At 44.7% G+C, this 18,385-nt stretch overlaps 1 protein-coding gene across 2 annotated transcripts in view; it reads right to left on the reverse strand.

The window, feature by feature from the left end:
• The window catches only part of LOC311133845 (low-density lipoprotein receptor-related protein 1-like), a gene marked incomplete at its 5' end in the record, with an annotated part of 189,959 nt that overhangs the window by 117,978 nt on the left and 53,596 nt on the right, over positions 1-18,385 (reverse strand). For both annotated transcript variants that reach the window (XM_084167441.1, XM_084167442.1), the window contains 2 exons: positions 168-287; positions 12,907-13,044. In XM_084167441.1, the coding sequence (XP_084023567.1) occupies positions 168-287; positions 12,907-13,044 (258 nt within the window). The remainder of the gene's footprint in view (positions 1-167; positions 288-12,906; positions 13,045-18,385) is intronic.

Genomic DNA, 18,385 nt, shown 5'->3' on the forward strand with positions numbered 1-18,385 from the left:
TTAGTGCACAAAACCCCCCAGCTCTTTTTCATGGTCTTTCGAGTTGGATAAGGACAATTGCCCACCAGACTTTGACTAGGTATAGGCCTACTATTTATAAAGCCAGTAGCAGGATGTAGGTTGTCAGAGTCTAGAAGGCTAAAGGTTGTAAGGTTGGTGGAACTCACCTTTACATGTCATGCCGTCCAGCCCTATTTCATATCCACTCCTACAGTAACATGCAGCGCCCGACGGAGTCACCGAACAGTTGTCCTGGCAACCTGACAGAGTGCAGTTTGTCGCGAATTCTGTAGAGAGACAGGGAGGAGGTAATGACCGGTTGTGGTCACTTTGAGCAATCAAGGGGCAATGTCTGTAGAAACAAGGGATGGGGTGGAGGAGGTTAGAGGAGGGTGGAGAAGGGGTAGAGGAGAGAGCAGGACCCAGGGAGAGGGTATGGGTATGGCGGAGAAAGGGGCATTCATGCAAATAAATGTCACAATTCAAAAACATTCTCCAATGTTACATTACATTAAGAAATATATATCTGTAGATGAGACCGTAAAGTAGTGGGTGTACTTTCATTACCGTCAGTGTGTCTGCTGCCAAATAGCCTACTTGGTTTTCACAACCCTGGAAGATTGATTAGCTCAGAATTTGTTGTTATGTAGGTCGATAATTTGTCCATTAGATGTGCCTGTGATCAATAACAACGTCTTAGTCTGTCTATCATGGACATTAAACCATGCGGAAAACTACAAAACATAAGTCATTTTATATGTAGGAATCAATAGCCCAGGCTCTATTCATAAAGGATATTGTTGTCTGCCGTCAGACACAGAGCTGGGGTCTTGCCTCTGGGCATGGGGAAACAGGAAAGCTTGGGGATGCAAAATGGCCACACCGGCGGTCACGAGTCATGATGGCTGTCAAATTCCACGTGACCGTTTAGTCACGGTTATTATGCTTCTCCAAGCTCTGATGGTCATTAGTAGCCTACCAAACGTGCTAACTGCCTGGTACCCCGCACTCTATTGTCCCTATAATCACTGACATCAATGCAAATATAATCGAAAATCGATGAGAGCCCATGAGCTGATGTTGCGCAACATTTCTATAGGCTATGCAATAGCATTAGAAAACAGATTGATGACTATTAAAAAGAGGATCCCATCAGCCTACTATATTTATTTCTCAACTTTCCTAATATTAAGCACATTGCTTCTCTTTAAAACAGGAGTATAGCCTACCTTGCTGGCATGAAAATGAACCACGGAAGAGCGTCCTCCATTCGCTATTTATGTGCATAGATGACATGTTTATATATTTTTTCGAGACAGGTGCATGATAATGGTCCATTCTAAATCAAAACAAATTTCACACATATTATTTTGTATATGTAAAGACAAGATTAAATCAAGAATAGTGTGATGGGTGACAATATTAGCCTATCACTTGTGAATGATGCCCAGCTTAAGGCAAACAGTGCATGCTTTTTTTTGTTGCAACTTTTTCAAATCATAGTCACCTCATGTAGCCTAGCACATAGGCCTATATGTTTTGATAAGGTTTGTATCACAACTAAAAGTGGCCAAATAACTTCTTAAAATGAAGCACATGAATCAACTTTACAACTGGTGTAGAGCCTAACTGGCATACATACGCAGCGTGTGAGTTTCAAGTTTGGGGAAGATAATTTTCACAATAAAAATGCACATTTATAATAAAGTATGACATGCATAATTGCATTTATGGTCACTTTTGATAATGGTGTTTTCTGCTAATTGAACATTCATGCTTATAGCCTACTGCCGTGTGCACATTGTTGCGCTTATGTGAAGAAATAGCATTTTAAGATGAATGTTCTGATCTGTTGCGTCAGGCTCATTGCTTAAAACAGGTTTATTGATGCTAGTGGTTGTATTCATTTGGGATCTATCGCATCCCACAATTGTCCCAGACTATGTTTGGAATATTTATTTATCGCACAGAATAGGTCAACTTTTGTACTATGGGGTTAGTAGATTGACATAGACTAGCGCTTTTGCTGTTCGTTAGGCCTACTCATCTTGTTGGCTGACGAAAAGTAAATATCTTCAATATGCACCTCGGAATTGGATAAGGACGCGCGCAGTTGCCCCCCAGATGTGTCTGTCTTCACTTGTTGCCTATGAGAAGCCCGATCACGTGACTGAGAGCCATGTGAGTGAGAGGTGCTCCCACACGCAGCTGGGAGAAGGGAATTCTAATTATTATATTCATACCAAGGGCACAACGGCCACTGGCCGCAAAAGGCATGGATTTTTTTAGGGGGCATTACGGCCACACAAAGGGGATGCAGCCAGGAAATTCGAGGCATTATCAAGTGCTTGTCAAATTGTGAATGAGAGACATATGAAGTGTGTACAGCCTTCATTTTTTCAAATCATAATTAGAGTCGCATCATGCAGCCTTAGAATGTATAAAACATCTAAACATATAGCCCAACGTTTGTATCACAACTAAAGTTACATAAATAACTCTAAATTAAGCATATAGGAGTACCTGTTTCTTTGTTAACCGCTCAACACAGAATAGCCGCATTTGCGCACTCCCTTAAATCCTTTATTTTATTCAGCTTTGTTCAATTGTATTCTTCATACTATAAAATAATGCCATGGAATTCTATGCAAATCTTGTCTGCTAAATGAACTAGTGTAGCCCAGAGCCATATGGCATAGCCATATCAGGGCCTAACATCAGGACAACTCAGAGAATGCTGTTCTGTTCTTCTGAAATAGACGACATTTTCTTCTTATCATGTTTCTTTAGAACTGTCTAAAATAAATAATGGATTTATTGTGATGGTGTAGGCTATATTACATGGATTTATTCGATTTTTTAAAATCTAGATGTTCCAAAGGTCTGCATCAGTGGCTTGCAGGATATGCTGGAAGCCAGGAAATGCTAAATGTGTTTATGTTAATTAACGGTCAATTATCGTGAGACCGGCAGTTATTTCCTTGACAACCACCGGCTGACAAAATTTCATGACCGCCACAGCCCTATCTCTGGGCCTCAGGAAAAGTGCATCTCTCAGCTTCCTATAGGCAATCAGTGCTCCCGAAACCCAGTGAACTGATCTAAACCCAAGAGAAAAGAAGTGCATGTTAAAGAGTGGGTGGTTTTAGTTGGTGGGAGAGTAGGTTGTGTTAGGTGTGTGTGGTGGCCAGAGTTTGGTTTTAGGTGTGTGTGTGTGTGTGTGTGTGTGTGTGTGTGTGTGTGTGTGTGTGTGTGAGAGAGAGAGAGAGAGAGATGGTCAGTGTTGTGTGTGGGTGTTTAGTGATTGGTAAAGGGTTATACAGAGAATGGGCCCTAGCTGAAACGCAGCGTGCATCCACACGCACACTCAATCACACACACAATGGGGTCTTTGTGTGCCCGGCCAGGGAGAGAAATCCACAGGCAAACACTGCAGCACAGCACTAATCAATCGCTCTCAGGCAGGGCAGGCCTGTGCCAAGGCGGACCACAAATACACGCGCGATGAGTCATTCAGCCCTACACCTCAATAATGCTGTCACAAGCTCACACCTTGACACACCTCAGTCATCTCAGCTACTTCTCATGGAGTCATGAGTTCTCACCACTACATACTGTGGGAAAACCTGTATATGCAGGGCCAGTGTTCTGAGTCAGAGCAGCAGAGACAAAACAACAGTGGTCACATCAAACCTGGATTATCTATACCTATGACTCACACTGAGACAACACCTGCCCATTCACACTGTCACTACCCATCAGAGAGAGAGAGAGGGAGGGAGGGAAATGAGAGGGAGAGGGAAAAGGAGACAGAGTGGTACATTAGAGGGAAACGGAGAGAGAGAATAGGTTGTGGAAAAAGGAGAACATTGAATATTTAACAAGTGCCAAACTAAGAGTTTGTTCTTAGAGGTGGTGCACCTAAAGTAGCTGGCATTCCTGTTTGTTTACCACAGTTCAGAACAGTATTGCTTAGTAGCACAAAGAAAGAAACACATATCAACAGTTTTGCCTATTGCTGGTGGCAATCTATAGCTACATAGCTTTATCAAACTTCTAAAAGCTCTGTAGAAGCACCATGCAGCAGGCGTAACTTATAAGATGTACCACAAATCATACCATCACCTTAATGTCACTGTGGGTTGTTACAATGAAGGTACAGCAATGCAGACACACCAATAAAGCATATGCCCCCTTGCAGGATAAGGTATATTGGATATCATTCAACAACCACCATGGCTTGGCAGGGGTGCCCAGGAGTGTCGGGCATTCCGATAACAAATCAGGGCACCCCCATTTAAAACACCCGGGCACCAAGAATATTGATGTGAGCACTCTGATAACCGTGAGGAATGTATGAGGCATGCGTACTCCCCTACCCTGGCATTTGACCCTCTGGGAAGATGAAAGCTGGCCTATGGACACACACACACACACGGACACACACCACTAAAAGCCCTGCCACCGTGAAGTGGCATGAACATTTTATGTCCCCTCCCATGCCTGTCTCCTTGTTACTGGGATAAATATTTAATCCTTCGCTCGCCTTCCCTCTGAAGTGGTGGAGGGATGGAGGAATGGGAATGGAGGTGACAGGTGTCTCATGGGATCCAAAGATGTGGTCGTGGTGTTTAGCACACTGTGTTTAAATTCTATACACTAACCTGTAGAAATACTAGACTAGAACAACAACAACCAAGCTACTGGGACTGCTTGCTAAAGTCAAAGGTTTCTCAACAGTAAGATGAATACTTTGCAGGAACAGTTTTTACAGAGGTTTTGTAGGTACCGTAAGGTTGATATACCACCACTGTCAAACCTCAAGAAAATAGTGGTAGAGGTTCTAGGTGGAGTGGGAGTGGGAGTAGGCAGTGCCATACCTGAGACAACCCCTCCCTCAGTTCAGCCAGCCTGGCCATGAGATTACATAAGAGGCTGGGCCCAGTCAGGCCCATTACCAGCCCCACAGGGCCCAGCCAACAACTCTCACACACCAGCCAGCGTGTGCAAGCACACACACACACAACATGCATACAATACACACTTAACACACACACACACACACACACGTTGCATATCCACCAGATGCTCCAACACACGCACAAATGGCAAATGCACACACCCATACACAGCCAACCCATACACTTATTCAAACATACAAACACACAGAATGCAAGCCTGCACAGACACATACATATACAGTGCCTTGCAAAAGTATTCATCCCCCTTGGCGTTTTTGCTATTTTGTTGCATTACAACCTGTAATTTAAATTGATTTTTATTTGGATTTCATGTAATGGACATACACAAAATAGTCCAAATTGGTGGAGTGAAATCTAAAAAATAACTTTCTAAAAATTCAAAAAAATAAATAACGGAAAAGTGGTGCGTGCATATGTATTCACCCCCTTTGTTAGTTAAATAAAGTCCACCTGTGTGCAATCTAAGTGTCACATGATCTGTCACATGATCTCAGTATACAGTTTAAGTCTGAAGTTTACATACACTTAGGTTGGAGTCATTAAAACTGGTTTTTCAACCACTCCACATATTTCTTGTTAACAAACTATAGTTTTGGCAAGTCGGTTAGGACATCTACTTTGTGCATGACAAGTAATTTTTCCAACAATTGTTTACAGACAGATTATTTCACTTATAAATCACTGTATCACAATTCCAGTGGGTCAGAAGTTTACATACACTAAGTTGACGGTGCCTTCAAACAGCTTGGAAAATTCCAGAAAATGATGTTATGGCTTTAGAAACTTCTGATAGGCTAATTGACATCATTTTAGTAAATTGGAGGTGTATCTGTCGATGCATTTCAAGGCCTACCTTCAAACGCAGTGCCTCTTAGCTTGACATCATGGGAAAATCAAAAGAAATCAGCCAAGACCTCAGAAAGGAAATTGTAGACCTCCACAAGTCTGGTTCATCCTTGGGAGCAATTTCCAAACGCCTGAAGGTACCACGTTCATCTGTACAAACAATAGTACGCAAGTATAAACACCATGGGACCACGCAGCCATCATTCCGCTCAGGAAGGAGACACGTTCTGTCTCCTAGAGATGAACGTACTTTGATGCGGAAAGTGCAAATCAATCGCAGAACAACAGCAAAGGATCTTGTGAAGATGCTGGAGGAAACAGGTACAAAAGTATCTATATCCATAGTAAAACGAGTCCTATATCAACATAACCTGAAAGGTTGCTCAGCAAGGAAGAAGCCACTGCTCCAAAACCGCCATAAAAAAAGCCAGACTACGGTTTGCAACTGCACATGGGGACAAAGATCGTACTTTTTGGAGAAATGTCCTCTGGTCTGATGAAACAAAAATAGAACTGTTTGGCCATAATAAAAAAGAGGGTGCTTGCAAGCCGAAGAACACCATCCCAACTGTGTAGCACAGGGGTGGCAGCATCATGCTGTGGGGGTGCTTTGCTGCAGGAGGGACTGGTGCACTTCACAAAATAGATGATGGCATCATGAGGAAGGAAAATGATGTGGATATATTGAAGCAACATCTCAAGACATCAGTCAGGAAGTTAAAGCTTGGTCACAAATGGGTCTTCCAAATGGACAATGCATACTTCCAAAGTTGTGGCAAAATGGCTTAAGGGCAACAAAGTCAAGGTATTGGAGTGGCCATCACAAAGCCCTGACCTCAATCCTATAGAACATTTGTGGGCAAAACTGAAAAAGCGTGTGTGAGCAAGGAGTCGTACAAACCTGACTCAGTTTCACCAGCGCTGTCAGGAGGAATGGGCCAAAATTCACCCAACTTATTGTGGGAAGCTTGTGGAAGGCTACCTGAAACATTTGACCCAAGTTAAACAATTTAAAGGCAATGCTACCAAATACTAATTGAGTGCATGTAAACTTCCATCAAGGAAAACGCTATGTCTGGCGCAAACCCAACACCTCTCATCACCATCCCCACAGTGAAGCATGGTGGTGGCAGCATCATGCTGTGTGGATGTTTTTCCATTCGGCAAGGACTGGGAAACTGGTCAGAATTGAAGGAATGATGATTGGCGCTCAATACAGGGACATTCTTGAGGGAAACCTGTTTCAGTCTTCCAGAGATTTGAGACTGGGACAGAGGTTCACCTTCAGGCAGGACAATGACCATAAGCATACTGCTAAAGCAACACTTGAGTGGTTTAAGGGGAAACATTTAAATGTCTTGGAATGGCCTAGTCAAAGCCCAGACCTCAATCCAATTGAGAATCTGTGGTATGACTTAAAGATTGCTGTACACCAGCGGAACCAATCCAACTTGAAGGAGCTGGCGCAGTTTTGCCTTGACGAATGGGCAAAAATCCCAGTGGCTAGATGTGCCAAGCTTAGAGACATACCCCAAGAGACTTGCAGCTGTAATTGCTGCAAAAGGTGGCTCTACAAAGTATTGACTTTGGGGGGGGGGGGTGAATAGTTATGCACGCACAAGTTTTCAGTTTTTTTCTTTTGTTATTTGTTTCACCCCAAAAAATATTTTGCATCTTCAAAGTGGTAGGCATGTTGTGTAAATCAAATGATCCAAACCTCCCCAAAATCCATTTTTAATTCCAGGTTGTAAGGCAACAGAATAGGAATAATGCCAAGGGGGGGGGGGGTGAATACTTTCACAAGCCACTGTACGCTAGACAAAATGAAAGGCCCGTCTGTCTGTCTGTGTAATGGCCCTGTTAGTGCTAGAGGAGCAGAGGGGTTTCCAAGGCCGCCTCCCTCCGGATGGCAACTAGGATCCCAGGGACGGGGCGTTCCCAAAACAGGTGCACACAGAGGGGGAGTGTGTATGTGTAGAAATAGTGTGTGATAGAGGGAGTATGAGTTGTGTATAACAGTACAGTACATAATATTATTCTAGTATAGTAATAGGTACTAGTAGTAGGGGGCTCTTTTTACCCCCGTCTTTGAACCTCCAATTTATGTCGTTGGCCAACCATGCCAGCCATGGGTTATGCCAGCCATGGGTATTAGATTACGTTAAGCGCTTCTGCTACCCCCATCCATCCATCTACCCTGTCCTGTAGCTCGCCCGTCCAATAAAAATCCACACGTAGGCTTTTCACATGATCACGTTTTCCTTTCTCTCCGTTTGGCCAACCGAATCAGAATGAGCACGTGGTTTTAGTTAGGAATGCAAATGTTTAAAACTTTCATTGGCACAGTTAATCCGGAAAATACATAATCCAAGCCGGATAATCATGATTTGAGTGTGCTCCCAGTTTTTGTTTTGGGAAAGCCAGAACACACACACAGTTGTATATTGCTATCCTTGTGGGGACCAAATAATTGATTCCCATCCAAAATCCTATTTTTCCCTAACCCCTAACCCTAAACTTAACCTAACCATAACCCTAACTTCAAATCAAATCAAAATCAAATTTTATTGGTCACATGCGCCGAATACAACAGGTGCAGACATTACAGTGAAATGCTTACTTACAGCCCTTAACCAACAGTGCATTTATTTTAAACAAAAAAAGTAAGAATAAAACAACAACAAAAAAGTGTTGAGAAAAAAAAGAGCAGAAGTAAAAAATAAAGTGACAGTAGGGAGGCTATATATACAATAGAATAAAGTGACAGTAGGGAGGCTATATATACAGGGGGGTACCGTTGCATAGTCAATGTGCGGGGGCACCGGCTAGTTGAGGTAATATGTACATGTGGGTAGAGTTAAAGTGACTATGCATAAATACTTAACAGAGTAGCAGCAGCGTAAAAAGGATGGGGTGGGGGGGCAGTGCAAATAGTCCGGGTAGCCATGATTAGCTGTTCAGGAGTCTTATGGCTTGGGGGTAGAAGCTGTTGAGAAGTCTTTTGGACCTAGACTTGGCACTCCGGTACCGCTTGCCGTGCGGTAGCAGAGAGAACAGTCTATGACTAGGGTGACTGGAGTCTTTGACAATTTTGAGGGCCTTCCTCTGACACCGCCTGGTATAGAGGTCCTGGATGGCAGGGAGCTTTGCCCCAGTGATGTACTGGGCCGTACGCACTACCCTCTGTAGTGCCTTGCGGTCAGAGGCCAAGCAGTTGCCATACCAGGCGGTGATGCAACCAGTCAGGATGCTCTCGATGGTGCAGCTGTAGAATTTTTTGAGGATCTGAGGACCCATGCCAAATCTTTTTAGTCTCCTGAGGGGGAATAGGCTTTGTCGTGCCCTCTTCACGACTGTCTTGGTGTGTTTGGACCATGATAGTTCGTTGGTGATGTGGACACCAAGGAACTTGAAGCTCTCAACTTGTTCCACTACAGCCCCGTCGATGAGAATGGGGGCGTGCTCAGTCCTCTTTTTTTTCCTGTAGTCCACAATCATCTCCTTTGTCTTGGTCACGTTGAGGGAGAGGTTGTTGTCCTGGCACCACACGGCCAGATCTCTGACCTCCTCCCTATAGGCTGTCTCATCGTTGTCGGTGATCAGGCCTACCACTGTTGTGTCGTCGGCAAACTTAATGATGGTGTTGGAGTCGTGCCTGGCCATGCAGTCATGGGTGAACAGAGAGTACAGGAGGGGACTGAGCACGCACCCCTGAGGGGCCCCCGTGTTAAGGATCAGTGTGGCAGATGTGTTGTTACCTACCCTTACCACCTGGGGGCGGCCCATCAGGAAGTCCAGGATCCAGTTGCAGAGGGAGGTGTTTAGTCCCAGGATCCTTAGCTTAGTGATGAGCTTTGAGGGCACTATGGTGTTGAATGCTGAGCTGTAGTCAATGAATAGCATTCTCACGTAGGTGTTCCTCTTGTCCAGGTGGGAAAGGGCAGTGTGGAGTGCGATAGAGATTGCATCATCTGTGGATCTGTTGGGGCGGTATGCAAATTGGAGTGGGTCTAGGGTTTCTGGGATTATGCTGTTGATGTGAGCCATGACCAGTCTTTCAAAGCACTTCATGGCTACAGACGTCAGTGCCACGGGTCGGTAGTCATTTAGGCAGGTTATCTTAGAGTTCTTGGGCACGGGGACTATGGTGGTCTGCTTGAAACATGTTGGTATTACAGACTCAGTCAGGGACATGTTGAAAATGTCAGTGAAGACACTTGCCAGTTGGTCAGCACATGCTTGGAGTACACGTCCTGGTAATCCGTCTGGCCCTGCGGCCTTGTGAATGTTGACCTGCTTAAAAGTCTTACTCACATCGGCTACGGAGAGCGTGATCACATAGTCGTCCGGAACAGCTGGTGCTCTCATGCATGCTTCAGTGTTGCTTGCCTCGAAGCGAGCATAGAAGTGGTTTAGCTCGTCTGGTAGGCTTGTGTCACTGGGCAGCTCGCGGCTGTGCTTCCCTTTGTAGTCTGTAATAGTTTTCAAGCCCTGCCACATCCGACGAGCGTCAGAGCCAGTGTAGTATGATTCAATCTTAGACCTGTATTGACTCTTTGCCTGTTTGATGGTTCGTCGGAGGTCATAGCGGGATTTCTTATAAGCGTCCGGGTTAGAGTCCCGTTCCTTGAAAGCGGCAGCTCTACCCTTTAGCTCAGTGCGGATGTTTCCTGTAATCCATGGCTTCTGGTTGGGGTATGTACGTACGGTCACTGTGGGGACGACATCATCGATGCACTTATTGATGAAGCCAGTGACTGATGTGGTGTACTCCTCAATGCTGTCTGAAGAATCCCTGAACATGTTCCAGTCTGTGCTAGCAAAACAGTCCTGTAGCTTAGCATCTGCGACATCTGACCACTTTTTTATTAGCCGAGTCACTGGTGCTTCCTGCTTCAGTTTTTGCTTATAAGCAGGAATCAGGAGGATAGAGTTATGGTCAGATTTGCCAAATGGAGGGCGAGGGAGAGCTTTGTATGCGTCTCTGTGTGTGGAGTAAAGGTGGTCTAGAGTTTTTTCCCCTCTGGTTGCACATTTAACATGCTGGTAGAAATGAGGTAGAACGGATTTAAGTTTCCCTGCATTAAAGTCCCCTGCTACTAGGAGCGCTGCATCTGGATGAGCGTTTTCCTGTTGATTAATGGCCTTGTACAACTCATTCAGTGCAATCTTAATGCCAGCATTGGTTTGTGGTGGTAAATAGACAGCTATGAAAAGTATAGATGAAAACTCTCTTGGTAAATAGTGTGGTCTACAGCTTATCATAAGATACTCTACCTCAGGCGAGCAAAACCTTGAGACTTCCTTAGTATTTGATTTTGTGCACCAGCTGTTGTTTACAAAAATACAGAGACCGCCACCCCTCGTCTTACCCGAGTCTGCCGTTCTGTCCTGCCGATGTAGCGTATAGCCTGCTAGCTGAATGTTGTCATTGTTGTCATTCAGCCACGACTCCGTGAAACATAAGATATTACAGTTTTTAATGTCCCGTTGGTAGGATAACCGTATTCTTAAATCGTCCATTTTATTATCCAAAGCTTGAACGTTGGCTAATAGGATTGATGGGAGAGGCAGTTTACTCGTTCGCCGTCGGATCTTTACAAGGCACCCCGACCTACGTCCACGGTATCTCCGTCTCTTCCTCACGCGAATGACGGGGATCTGGGCCTTGTCTGGAGTCTGTAGAATATCCTTCGCGAACGCCTCGTTGAAAAAAAAGTGTTCGTCCAACGCGAGGTGAGTAATCGCTGTCCTGATATCCAGAAGCTCTCTTTGGTTATAAGAGACGATGGCATAAACATTATGTACAAAATAAATTACAAATAACGCGGAAAAACACACATAATAGTACAATTGGTTAGAGGGCTGTAAAACTTGACCCTAAACCTAACCTTAACCCCAAACCCCTAACCTTAAAACTATATCTAACTCTAGCCCCTAAGCCTAAAATAGCATTTTTCCTCGTGGGGACCGGCAAAATGTCCCCACTTGTCGGAATTGTCGTTGTTTTACTATCCTTGTGAGGACTTCTGGTACCCACAAGGATGGTAAAAAACAAACACACACACACTTTTCTATTGCTATCTTTGTAGGGACCAAATAATTAATTCCCATGCAAAATCCTATTTTCCCTAACCCTTAACTTAACCATAACCTTTAACCTAACCTTAACCCCAAAACTATACCTATCTGTAACCCCAACCTTAAATTCTAACCCTAATTGTAACCCTAAGCCTATAATAGTTATTTTCCTCATGGGGACCGTTAAAATGTCCCTATTTCCCTTGTTTTATTATCCTTGTGAGGACTTCTGGTACTATAGTTCAACAAACACACACACACACACACACACACACACAACACTCAACCCTGCTTACATAGCAACATCTTCATTGATGAGATAATTGCTTTTTTCTCCCATGAGAAAAAACTACATAAGAGTGTGATAATAAGGAGAGAGAGAGACTAATTAAAAAAAAGAGGGGGATGGAAAGTGAGGGGAAAGGGGGAAAGAGAAAGCTACAGATGGGGGGGCACAAAAGCTTTCTATAGCCTTACATTAGATGAGGGTAAAAAACCTTGGCAAAAATGTTTTTAATAACTTTGCAGTATAATGTGCGTCGGTCCACTGTGTATTATACATTAAACACATTCAGGTTAATTATAGTAAACCAGGGCCAGAAATAGGAGCAATACTGTAGGTAGTTGGACTTGCAAACCCCCACGGGAGTTCAACTATGCTTGGTGGAAAATAAACCAACTCATGTTATTATACTCCCACACGTTTCTTTACATGTAAATCTGCAGTAATCCGTCATAATCATAATCCAATTTTAAAAGATGGAGTGTTGTATTTGAAGTGGGCAGCATGCATGTGCTGTGTACATTAATGTGGGTGTAGGAAGATAAGCCTTAGTGCATGGCTATGTTAGAATCAATGGCCAGATCACCTCCCCTCCATTGTAGTGCAGCAAGATTCCCTGCCTGGGTAGAGAATGTATGGGGAGGGTTATGGTACAATACACTAAGCCATCTGTACTGGCTACTTGAACGGAGTGAGGGAGAGAGTGTTTAATACCTCTGCAGTGTGGCCCCTCGTCCCAGCCGTCGGTACACTCCGGGAACCCGTTGCACAGTTTACTCATGTGGATACACAGCTCTGTCCCCCCACACTGGTACTCGTTGGGGGGGCACCGCGAAACACGGCTGTGCGGACCTGAAACACAGACAGGGACAAACATAATGTAGACCAACAGTAACAAGCAAAAACAAGAAGAATTAGCCGAGGTACTTTTCTTAGAAAATCCAAACAAATTTGTACTGGCCTGTTTTCCTATTATTCACTATTCCACAGCTCCCCACCTTGACTGAATCCTCTTCACTTCCTCTCCTCCCCCTCCTTTCCTCCCCTATCTATCCATGTGCCTGTTCTACCACCACCCTTCTTTCAAACATTTCCATTTCAGTTTCCATCACATCATCCTGATTCTATTTACAGACATGCCTTATGCAGCAGTTTCATAGACAAGTTACATTTACATCATTTAGCAGACGCTCTTATCCAGAGCGACTTGAAAATTGGAACATTCAACTTATGATAGCCAGTGGGACAACCACCTTTTTTTTTTTTTTGTATGGGGGGTGGGGGAAGAAGGATTACTTTATACTATTCCAGGTATTCCTTAAAGAGGTAGGGTTTCAAGTGTCTCCGGAAGGTGGTCAGTGACTCTGCTGTCCTGGCGTCGTGGGGGAGCTTGTTCCACCATTGTGGTGCCAGAGCAGCGAATAGCTTTGACTGGGCTGAGCGGGAACTGTGCTTCCGTAGAGGTAGGGGGGCTAGCAGGCCAGAGGTGGATGAACATAGTGCCCTCGTTTGGGTGTAGGGTCTGATCAGAGCCTGAAGGTAAGGAGGTGCCGTTCCCCTCACAGCTCCGTAGGCAAGCACCATGGTCTTGTAGTAAGTTCAACCACAGAGAAAAGTGTACAACTCTTGGGGGATAAACAGATTCAATTGATAATCTAACCATCAAGCCCTTGATTAAATGAATCAGGCTTTTCAGTGCTGGGCAAGATTAAAGATGTGCACCACAGTAGGTCACTGGGACGAGGACGAGGAAGCCCTGCTGTAGGTAAAAAGGCCAGGTAGAGAACGCTACTCTCTTCAACACATGCCATCTACTGTACATGGCTCCATTTAATATCATTCTGTTTAAAATACATAAAAGCCTTTGCCAAGCAAAGATGGGCCTCTGCTTAGGCTAGTTGTCCTCTTAGACTGCTTAGGGCACAGCCAGACTCCAGCCCAGGGCTGCCCAGCCAGAGTAGACCAGACCAGGGCTTTGCCCACAAGAGGGTCTCTGTGAATGACTCAGCAGATTATATTAGGAACACCAGTCCAACCACGCCAGTCGACTGACTGTTGTCCAGGTCCAGCCAATCCCTCAGTCTGTCTGTCAGTCTGTTATTTGTATGAAATCATTGTTTGTGCGAGCGTATCATCATGTTCGGAGCGTGCTCGTAAATCTGTGGACAAGCGTAAACTCCCGGGCGGCAGGCTGCTCATGGCATCATGTGTTTTTCTCTGAGTCACCCAGACAGACAGGATGGATGGAACTCTTGTTTGTCCCGCTCTTTGATTCAGTGCCTTTACATAATACCATGGACATTTCCTGGGCTTACATGGGGGAGTTCAAGGAAGACGTAGCAAAGATCAGCTTAATATCACAAAAACCAAAGTTTGCTATCATTGTAGAATGGGGAAGTGAGTGTGTATGGATTATGGTTAAACAGTCCATATTTTCAAACTGCAAACAGAATACAAACATAAATCCTGTTAACTGCTAATTAGCAGCAAGATGAGCCTTCACTGAAACTTAGTGTTGGCCAAAAGTAGCATGCTATGATTAGTAACACTTCAAGGGGAAGTGTTTTTTTTTTTATAGACATGTGTAAACTGTTCCTCCTTGTTGAATGGTATTTTGCAGGATATTCAGATGTAAATGAGAGTCTGTGGGGTGCAGAGCAGGAGAAGTCGTCTGGAACTGAACGCTCCGTTCTCTTCTCTTAAAGGTCCATCTCTCTCCGCCCATGTGGAAAACCAAACTATTGGTATTGGCAAACTCTCTCCCCCTCCCTCACCCTCTTCTTCCCTACCTCCCCCTGTCACTCCATTTTATAACATCTGCTGACCCATTTAAAAACAATATTAAAATGAGTCATAATGTGAGAAAGAAAGAAATAGAGAGAAAGAACGAAAGAAAGGGCGAGAGGGGAAAACTATTTTCTCACCATTTGTTTTTCGATTAGAGGCACAGTTGAATTTTAAACAATGCTGGCCAAAGGGTATCTGTTGTCATTGAGTCTTTGGCTCTGCCCTGTACACACACACACACACACAAAATGAACTGTTCTCTGACTATTGGGTTGGGACCAGATGAGAAGAAGCTTAAGGAAGAAACAAAGTTAAATAAAATAATCCTACTGCTTCCATCAATCAGCATGACTGTTGGGCTGTCTTTGTGATCATGCCAAATGACGTAAACTGTGTTTATTATTTTCCTCTGGAGCTTGATGGAGGACTGAAGAAGCGCCATAGTGTCCCATGCAAGTTAGAGGGAGGCCTTTACCAGTGACAGTCCTGATGGTACCATAGACATCATAGTCAGCCACACCAAACACCAGAGCTGTGCTGTGCTGTGCTGTTCATTTCTTCCATAGGTCTGGCTGTGTCAATCTCTGGAGGCCTTGGGCTGTACAGTAGACATTTTCATCCCATATGACACATCTCTCAGCACATCCCTACACAAACACACATTCCCCTATTCATCCTCCATCACACCCAGACCAGTGCTCATACTGTACCATCAGCCCCAGCCAAGCCATTACTATCAGAGTCAATGCTTACATGTCTGCTTGTTAAGACTACAAGGGATAGGTTATGCTAACCAAATGGCCTTCAATGTTTTAATCCATATCTACAGTTCAGTAAGAATATAACAGATGGGCAGTCATTTAAGATGGCATCTCATGTGGGAGTTTTATAGAGACATAACATGCGCAGTTTGAGTTACTCCAGGAAGTGACGTTGCAGGCTAGCTCAGTGCTGCCCCCTCTCATTGAATATCTAATGTGATGTATACACATCGTTTTACACACATATACATACAGTACACATACACACACACGTATGTGGACACCCCTTCAAATTAGTGGATTTGAGCACACAGCCATGCAATCTCCATAGACAAACCTTGGCAGTAGAATGGCCTTACTGAAGAGCTCAGTGACTTTCAACGTGGCACCAGTTCGTCAAATTTCTGCCCTGCTAGAGCTGCCCCAGTCAACTGTAAGTGCTGCTATTGTGAAGTGGAAACGTCTTGGAGCAACAACGGCTCAGCCACGAAGTGGTTGGCAACACAAGCTCACAGAACGGGACCGCCGATTGCTGAAACGCAAAGCGTAAAAATCTTCTGTCCTCAGTTGCAACACTCACTACTGAGTTCCAAACTACCTCTGGAAGCAATGTTTAGCACAATAACTGTTCATCGGGAGCTTCATGAAATGGGTTTCCATGGCCGAGCAGCCTCACACAAGCCTAAGATCACCATGTGCAATGCCAAGCATTGGCTGGACTGGTGTAAAGCTTGCCGCCATTTGACTCTGGAGCTGTGGGAACGCGTTCTCTGGAGTGATGAATCACGTTTCACCATCTGGCAGTCCGACGGACGAATCTGGGTTTGGCAGATGCCAGGAGAACACTACCTGCCCCAATGCATAGTGCCAACTGTAAAGTTTGGTGGAGGAGGAATAATGATCTGGGGCTGTTTTTCATGGTTCGGGCTAGGCCCCTTAGTTCCAGTGAAGGGAAATCTTAATGCTATAGCATACAATCACATTCTAGACGATTCTGTGCTTCCAACTTTGTGGCAACAGTTTGGGGAAAGCCTTTTCCTGTTTCAGCATGACAATGCCCCCGTGCACAAAGCGAGGTCCATAGAGAAATGGTTTGTCGAGATCGGTGTGGACTTCACTGGCCTGCAGAGAGCCCTGACCTAAACCCCATCGAACACCTTTGGGATGAATTGGAATGCCGACTGCGAGCCAGGATTAATCGCCCAACATCAGTGCCCGACCTCACTAATGCTCTTGTAGCTGAATGGAAGCAAGTCACTGCACATACTTTTGGTCATGTAGTGTATATGCATATATTTCTGGGATTTTTGGGGCACTGCAGGCTGCCATTAGCTAGTAAATTATACTTACAATTTCTCCTGTGTGCGATTTAAAAATAAAAATTGGTTCAAGGACATACTTCGAAATGTTTATTTATTTACACGAAGATTGACATTTTCCCCTTCACTATAATGGGGGATCCTGTTTTCTGCTAACAATGCTTGCAGTACCGCGGTCTGCCTTGAACTTCGTGGCTTCAATGAGAGGGGGCAGTCGATCTCCCATGGGTGGGCTAGGAGTTTTTCCTGACTATGTGACCTGACCTAGGTGTTATAGTCTATAACTACGGGCCCAGTTTGTCCTGGTCAGATCAGGTGGTCAGAAGCCCCAACAATGAGTCATGGCTTTTCCACAGAATAACAGTAGAACGGTACAGTGACTTTTCCAGCTCTCAACAAAGCCTTTCTATTTCTAAGCATCTACCAAAACAATGGGATTCGGGGAGAGTGGCAGATTTGACACGTTGAGTCCTTAAGCTTCTTCACATAAGTGGTCTAGTCACATGGTGAGGTGGGACCGGGGCAAGAGGTGACGGGATAAGTGGGGCCATTGTTTGGGTCACACAAATCGGCCTGTGGCCCTCGGCAGTACGGTAAGCCCCGGTAAGATTGGGCATAAGCCCATAAGGCTGTGACATGGCCACGTGTCTTCACCACCGCGGATGATGAATGAAACACCAGCAGCAGGACCATCACTCAGACTAGAATTAGGGTAACTTTCCCAAAATCCCCAGATTTTGGAGGAATCCAGAATTCTTCCAACTGGGATTTCTTGAACGCATAGGCGTTTTGGGAAAGTTACTAGAATTTTGCAACCCTAACTAGAACAGACTTTTGGAGCTTTAGTTGACAAACAAGCAGCCATTTTGAATGGGCCGAATCCAAAATGTAAAGTGTTCTAGAACATCAGTGTTTGAGATAAAGGCTGCTTGTGAGGATCCTGGGCCATTAATAGTCAGCCGACTGTAAACTGAACCACCATGCTCTGCTCTGTTGTAGCTTCACTAGTAGAGTGGAAAAGAGAGGCAGTGCTTTCTTAGGCTGAAGCGAAGGCCCATGTTCTGGGTATGGCCCTGACTGTCACTGAGCCCAAATGGCCTGTTAGGCTGGCTGCTGCATGCGATTTTCCATTCAGTGCTGCCTGCAGCATGCCTCACGTCCTCGCTCGCTCGCTTGACAACACAATGGTCAGCCCTCTCTAAACTAACAAACAAATAAAGCAGCCTCCATGTGAGGGAAATATAGGAGAGATGTTAACCGGGTCTAAAGATGGATGCAGGAGGGAAGGGGACAGTTCAATTATAGATAAGTCATTCAGCATACCTG

Source organism: Coregonus lavaretus, assembly GCF_964263955.1.
Source record: "Coregonus lavaretus genome assembly, chromosome: 8".
Taxonomy (NCBI): Eukaryota; Metazoa; Chordata; class Actinopteri; order Salmoniformes; family Salmonidae; genus Coregonus; species Coregonus lavaretus.